Source organism: Pogonomyrmex barbatus, unplaced genomic scaffold, assembly GCF_055798465.1.
Source record: "Pogonomyrmex barbatus isolate J1 unplaced genomic scaffold, ASM5579846v1 scaffold3, whole genome shotgun sequence".
In the NCBI taxonomy this organism is placed as follows: domain Eukaryota; kingdom Metazoa; phylum Arthropoda; class Insecta; order Hymenoptera; family Formicidae; genus Pogonomyrmex; species Pogonomyrmex barbatus.
Window position 1 is genome coordinate 8,303,315 of NW_028297127.1, and position 7,042 is coordinate 8,310,356.

The 7,042-nt window shown below is 34.5% G+C and overlaps 2 protein-coding genes across 3 annotated transcripts in view; one reads left to right on the forward strand and one right to left on the reverse strand.

Moving 5' to 3' along the window:
* Positions 1–1,176, forward strand: part of Nipped-A (Transcription-associated protein Nipped-A) — a 32,428-nt gene extending 31,252 nt beyond the window's left edge. For both annotated transcript variants that reach the window (XM_011638672.3, XM_025218290.2), the window contains one exon: positions 32–1,176. In XM_011638672.3, coding sequence (XP_011636974.2) covers positions 32–372 — 341 coding nt within the window. In that variant the 3' untranslated portion in view covers positions 373–1,176. The remainder of the gene's footprint in view (positions 1–31) is intronic.
* Positions 1,177–1,406: 230 nt separating this feature from the next.
* MED24 (mediator complex subunit 24) lies at positions 1,407–6,728 on the reverse strand. The gene is made up of 12 exons (XM_011638674.3): positions 6,415–6,728; positions 6,045–6,244; positions 5,848–5,973; positions 5,426–5,762; positions 4,913–5,329; positions 4,657–4,840; positions 4,108–4,450; positions 3,561–4,006; positions 3,322–3,414; positions 2,932–3,222; positions 2,408–2,855; positions 1,407–2,182 (listed from the first exon to the last, which is right to left on the reverse strand). The coding sequence occupies exons 2-12, from the start codon at positions 6,192–6,194 to the stop codon at positions 2,036–2,038; spliced, it is 2,982 nt and encodes a 993-aa protein (XP_011636976.1). The 5' UTR covers positions 6,195–6,244; positions 6,415–6,728; the 3' UTR covers positions 1,407–2,035.
* Positions 6,729–7,042: the final 314 nt, after the last annotated feature.

Genomic DNA, 7,042 nt, shown 5'->3' on the forward strand with positions numbered 1-7,042 from the left:
ACTCAAACTTTACTAAATCAATTCCTTGCAGGAGTTTGCGGACCGTTAACCGCTAGTGCGATTGCCACGGCGCGTTGTTTAGTTCAGCCCACGTTCCAATTGCATGCTATACTGCGCGCTATTTTGCGGGATGAAGTAATTGCTGATCACAAACGACAAGAGGATGCTGAGGGCACGTCGCAAGCGCCAACTGATCCAAAAGGTGAACTCCTGATAACAATGGTAACTCGTGCAGTCACCGCTATCATCAACAGACTGAACTCTCTAGCAAATTTTGATGGCATTGACAGTAAGGTCAGCACATTGGTAGCTGCTGCCAATAGTCACGATAATCTCTGTAGAATGGATCCCTCGTGGCACCCGTGGATGTAAAATTGGATTTAATTATTTGTGCCAATGAAAAAGAAAAGTATCAAAACTATCATTATTTTACTTATTTGATATTTACTTTTTTGTTTATATATATTCTTACATTTCATTGACATTGGCCTTCAAATTCGAAAATTGTTAAAAAATTGAAGACAAAGTTAGTAAATTAGATGATAAAAAATTATTACTTATATATTCTATATAAACAAACATAGACATAAATATTATATACATATATATGTTAGTTAAATATTGTACAGCGTATATATCGAAACTACTTGTAAACTATGAACTCTGTGCACTTATTCTCTAACTTTTTCTATATTTATTATATTTGTAGAGTCATTTTCACATATAACATATTAATTTGTTAATGTATAACGTAAGCCCCATTATAAATTCCTCTTAAATTAGTATCAAACTCTCGTGATTTGAGATTCATTCGCCATTCATACTATAAATAACAATTCGTAGAATTAGCATTTATTACTTATCATTTGTTCTAATTTACTAGTACGATTTTTTAATTAAATTTAAAATAAAACATTACGTCGATTCATGAATCAATTTGTATTGATAAACGATAAATTGTTATGAATCATGTTTAGTTTGATACTAGTTTTAGTTATCGGCTGTAAGATAGATTTTAAGTACTTGTGCGCGGATGATTTGTAAGAATAATTCTTGCTAAACAGTGGAATATAGACTTAATTTTTGAAAAAATTGTGAATTTGTTCCTTACCATAAATAATACAGACATTTGAACTTTACATACATTGTATGAAATAATAAGATTCTTATAAGAAAGTGGCAATATTTTGTATTTCAAACATACCTACAGTTTATTATAGTAAAATAGTAATCTTCATATGTGAAAAGCAAAAGAATATACATTTGAAATTTTTTCAAAAAGAAACTTCAAAAGAAACTTATCAGAACACATTCGCATGAATTTACGCATGAATTGTATACATACATATAAATTGATTATTGTATATAAAATTAGGTTGATGCTTGTATATAAAATAATACAACCATTAATGTTGATATAAATAATTTTTATTTAAAAAAATACAAGTTTAAAATTCCAATAATTTTCAAACCGCAGACACATTGCACTACTGCATTATGTTCCTGAGCGATCATATTTAAATATCCCGTTTTATATATAACGTTCAATTCGATTTTAACATTCACTTTTGCATTTTCTAGAAATATAATATTTTCAAAACGAACGCAAATGTTATATTTAGATATTTGTATATTATGACTGCTCACAAAAAAGAAATAGGTATCGAGTAAATAATTTTTAACGTATGTCTCGAACATAATTATTTCTTCTAATAAAATCGATATCTCTTAAATGTGATTAGCTCAACATCAAACATCGAACATCGTTATATATAATGACAGAAACAGAAATTAACATGTAAATTATTGCCATGTTATAATTTTTTGTATAAACTAATATTTAAGATTTAAAAGATGTAAAAGTATATTATCAATATACAATTGCTCTGCTAATGTAACAGTACAAATGTCATGAGAATTTAAAGGATAAATATTATACATTATAGAGATATTTATATTTTTCTATCTATATAATATGTTTGCTATATGAGATACTGTATGAAAATACGCGTCTTATTTTATAACGATTATGCCTTTATTTTGTGGGCTTGAGATTAATATTCCGCAACATGCATAAATCTCGTGCGGTGGCCTTGCGTCCAATCATGGTTTGTATGTCATATAGTCTCAGCAAAATATCAGTCGTAAACAATTCTGGCAATGCTTTGAGAAGGCAGGGTACCTGAAAATAGATGCACAAACTCATTACCAATAGCAAAAAAGATTAAGATTACCAATAGCAAAAAGATCTTTTCGCATTTATTCATACAACCCATCATAATTTGTTTAGGATTTTTTTAGAAAAATCGAATTCGTTCATACAATTTATTTTAACATTTCTCTAAATTTGATATAAATATTAAGAACTTTAAGGAAATATATAACTATTTTATATAAATAAGCGTACCAACGTTTGTGGCATTCCCTGTAACACGATGCGAGTCCTGTCTTTTCCGCACTGCACCATAAGCCGCAGAAATTGTAATATGAAATGAGTTTGTTGGGATACTTCGCCGTCTCTACCAGCTAGAAAGGTGAATATAGTGAACAAATTGTTCAATGCTGTCATAAGTGGATCCCTCAGAACGACCACTGATTTCTGCCCATTACTCGTACCCTGCGCCTGTGGGCTTTGTGAACCAAACATAGGAACACTCTCACCCGTTTCGTTTAGTCTCAAGAGTTTGTTGGATACGCCCAGTGCATCCAAATCATCCGCGTCTAAATCACGTCGCACACGCTTACGGTTATTCCCACGATACGGATTCGAATTATTATACTCCAAAGTGGAAAATATACAGTACACGCACAATTTTGCCAGAATGGACGATTGCGGTTCCACGAGTTCATCACTCCTACACAATAAGATTTACATGTAATATCCTGTATACAAGCTTAAAAATTAGATATTATTGACAACAACGAACTTACTGTAACGAATTATATAAATACTGTGGTACTATATGATTTATGAGATCCAAAGTGCAGTTCTCTATATCGAGATGGAAAATCGCAAAGGCTAGATCTACAGCTTGATCCAGTTCTTCTTGATAGCGATACTTGAGCACTTCTTTGACTATATTCGTGACGAACCATGAAGAACCACCAGTGTTTAACAAGGACTCGAACGACTGCATAGCTTGTATATTTATCCAACCACGTTGATTTATGTTCTGCCAAACAGATTCCAACTGTTCCAGTATCGGCTGCCGCGATATAATACTGTAAATGCAAAAACAATCCTATAAAAACAAATCCTATAAATACAAATAACAATCCTATAAAAATGATTGATTTGTTTTCAAAAAATATTGTAAATACCTGTGAGACATTGAAAGCACTTTCGTTTTCGATTGTGTGGGTGGATGCACATCATATTGCATTTTCCGAATAATCTGGAACATCAAGCTTGATCTGGAAAAAAAGAAATAAAACATATCAAATTTTATGTAACATCCAAATATAAATATGTAAATAATATAAGACTATATTTCCATCTAAGGAAAAATGGAATTATTTAATACTATTTCTTAGCTAATGATATATTTATTTCTTTTTACCTATCTTTAAGATTGTCCTGCATTTCGTCACCCGACAGCGGCGTCAGAAAGTGTTGAACCATATTCATAGGTTTCAGCAGAGCGTCTTGATGTGTGATGCTCATATATGCACATAGCCACGCAGCAGCGCAAACTGGCAGGCAGCAAGCCGTCGCACGTAAACCATCCAGGGCCCTCTTGACATCGCCGGCGCCCAGTACCCCACTCTCCCACGCACAGAGCAGCTCTTTCACTGCGCCCATTGCCGACTGGCACGCGACGTGCCATTTTAGATTGCTCGACTTGAAATCAGGATCCGGCGAATTGATCTGCGTTAGCAAAGCATCCACCCTCGCCGGATCAACGCTTTGCAGCATTCTCTGTGGTGACTTTAGCTTATTCCGTTCTGGTAGGCATTCGCGCACCCATTGTTCGAAAAACGAGTCCCCACCTTCTTCCAAGACAACCTGTAGGTCATTTTTTTATATAAAGAATATAATTAATGTATAAAGTGATAAAATATTTTTCATATCATGAAATTTGAAACACATATCAACGCCAAACTTACATCAGAGCCATATGTTTGTACTATAGAGCACAACATAAGAAAAGATACGTCGAATAGCATTGCTCTCGTCGCTGCTGTTTTGTCGGGTACAGGCTCGTTGATTTGTTTACTACATTCGTTAAACTTAATGAGTTTCGTGACGAAGGTCTTCAGTTCTCCTTCCACGGTCGCTACGGCTAACATCAGTTCGAAGCTTTTTCCTGTCAAGACTTGATACAGTACGCTCAATAAACCCTCCTGGATCTTTGCGTAATCGGCATTCAGCGTCCTTAAAATCCCATTTAATGTCTGCCCCGCGCGTACGATGACCTTCGGAATTGATGACGTCGTAGTCACTCCCTCCCTGTAAAGATTATATAATTGCAAGCAACAACTGACGATTTGGTCAAGTTTTGGCAAAGATACTTCGAGTGCGTTTCGATTCACGCTTATAACGCTCATAGAATTTCATCCTTGTTACTTATATCAAATGTTGAACAAAGACAAATGATACACGAGCGCTATGAGTATGAATCAGAACGCAACTTTCGTCGTCTCTCATGTACATACCTCCTAGCTCCTATTTGCTTTGCTTGCTTCTCTGTTACAAGATTTACCTTTTGAAATTCATTCAACAAAGACTCTAAGTAATTGCATGAACACGTAGTGTCCATTATATCAAGCAGAGGCGTGAACTGAAGCAACATCTCGAATGCATCTAAAATGTCTTGCGAATATTCGAATTTTTCATCAGCTGTAAAACATGAAATTATGAAATCCAGCTTCATTTTTTGACATCCAAAGAACTTCAAATGACTTTACCGACCATTTAGATTAGCCGCGTGTAATTCTTTTAGTATTTGAGGCACCTTTAGAAACGTGAAGGCACCCCACTGTGACTCCTTGAATGTTCCCGTTACATTGTACAGACACATCAGACAGGCGCGAATTATTTCGCAGTAAAGCCGCGCGTTTGTATAGCTCTTTAGTCTTTGTACCATTAATAGCTGATTGACAAATACAGTCGTCTCAGTACTAGGATTCAATAATACTTGAACAGCGAAAAGTGGTTGTAGGCAATGGGTGATGGATTCCATTTTAGTTTTTTCAGGACAGAGACTTTCGATCTCGAGATTACACAACTTTTTCAAAGATTCGTCTATCGGCACTACAGACTTCTGAGTGCTCGTCTTCAATAATGTCTCGATCTCTTGACATTTCTTCACAACCTCTACATACAGATCTATAAAAGATGTATAAACAGGAACAAACAGATGTATAAACATGTACAAACAGAAAATATTGAATGATCTTCTCTATATCATTAATTATAGCATACCTTTGTCATTATATTTAGCTAGATACATCATTGCGCACAAAAAATCCGAGTTCAGCATCTGTTGCAAAATACTGGCAGGTTTGTCTATAAGTTCACTTGGATGCGGGATAAGAGGATTGCTTTGAGGCATCTTTGTTAACGTGTGCAGGTAACATTGCAGAAGCCAATGGACAATAGACAGAACCGCTGCTGCTAGAAGATCCTCCTCAGGTTTACCACGGCATGTAATACCACCTTGAATAGACTCCAGAAACTCCAGCAAACTCACAATGCAATGAGGCTTGTGAAATGCATCATATTTACTTATTCGCTGTAATACTGCAGCATATGATACCAACTAGTAGGAAGATAAAATAAATGGCTAATATAAATTACAATACACAAAGAAATAAAAATATTTTCCAGATGTATAATATACAAACCTGAGAACTTAAGGAATGCTTCAGATATGACAGTACTAATTGATTAGGCCCAGGTCCTACTAATGCTTGTTGCAATATACAGTCTGCTAAATTATACACATCGCCACTTACCCCCCTTGGCAGAATCTAAAGATTCATTATTTTAGAATATGAATAGAAAGTATGCCGATCGTCAACATCAAAATATGAACACTTACTGTTTTGATATTAATACCCCACTGCAAATCAGTCCAACGCTCTCGCCAAGCTCGTAACAGAAGAGCTTTCAAACTGCTGGTCTTGCTAGTCACTTTAGTCTCCATTGGTAATGTTAGAACATTATATAATTTCTGCCACATTGAAGACATCTGACCATTTGAACTAAACAAAACATCCTCCCAAGACGAGATAAGATTGACTATAAGAAAATTAATTTTAATTAAACACAAACTGTGTAAATTATTTCTTGACTCACTAGTGTTTTTCAAGAATTATTTAGTACAAAAAATAGTATATTATTATTCATAATTTATATATTTATTATTTATACGTTCAATACTGTATGCTACGCTAAACAATTATTCTAACCTTTGCAAAATATCTCTCAGGCATTCGTGAAAAGGTATACAGAAATTTTATAAGTTCATCGGCAAATGTCAAGTAAAAATTACTATTATAAACCACTATTATAAATCATTCCCCTTTATTCACTCTTTTTAACACAGTTTCCTTCAAATCGAGATACCCTGTAATACCCTGGACACTAATAATATTTTCCCTTGGCTGCACTATCGCTCACTAGAGCTACGTTCCGTAACTCACTGCCAGTACTGGCAGTACTGCCGTTCTGAAATTCATTCCAGTGTGCTGCGATAGCACTAGGATAGAATAATGACGTCATAAATTTTGTCGTCACTGCTGCGGCTACTGTAGCTAAAAAGATACAGCAATCACAGTACAAAATGGCGACATTCAAGAAAAAAAAGTTAACCCTACTCGATGCAGAAACAAATATTCAATATAAAATGATAATAAATAAAGAAGACGCACAAAAAGCATTGCGAGATAAAAATAAAGTTTTATATTTATATTATAGCAAATTCGATCATTTGCGCTATACCAAGTTTGTATAAACATTATTATATACGAAATTATTGCTTTAATTGCTTTTCAGGAGAGATCGTGCATCTATCTGATTTTCCATCCCTTTCTAAGA

What these genes read in the sequence shown, in the direction of transcription:
- MED24 (XM_011638674.3), bottom strand. Translation starts at nt 6,194, where the DNA reads ATGTCTTCAATGTGGCAGAAATTATATAATGTTCTAACATTACCAATG. An exon ending in CAGGACAATCTTAAAGATAG is followed by an intron (nt 3,415 to 3,560) that starts GTAAAAAGAAAT and finishes CTTTTTTTCCAG; the next exon opens with ATCAAGCTTGATGTTCCAGA. An exon ending in AGGGAATGCCACAAACGTTG is followed by an intron (nt 2,183 to 2,407) that starts GTACGCTTATTT and finishes ATCTATTTTCAG; the next exon opens with GTACCCTGCCTTCTCAAAGC.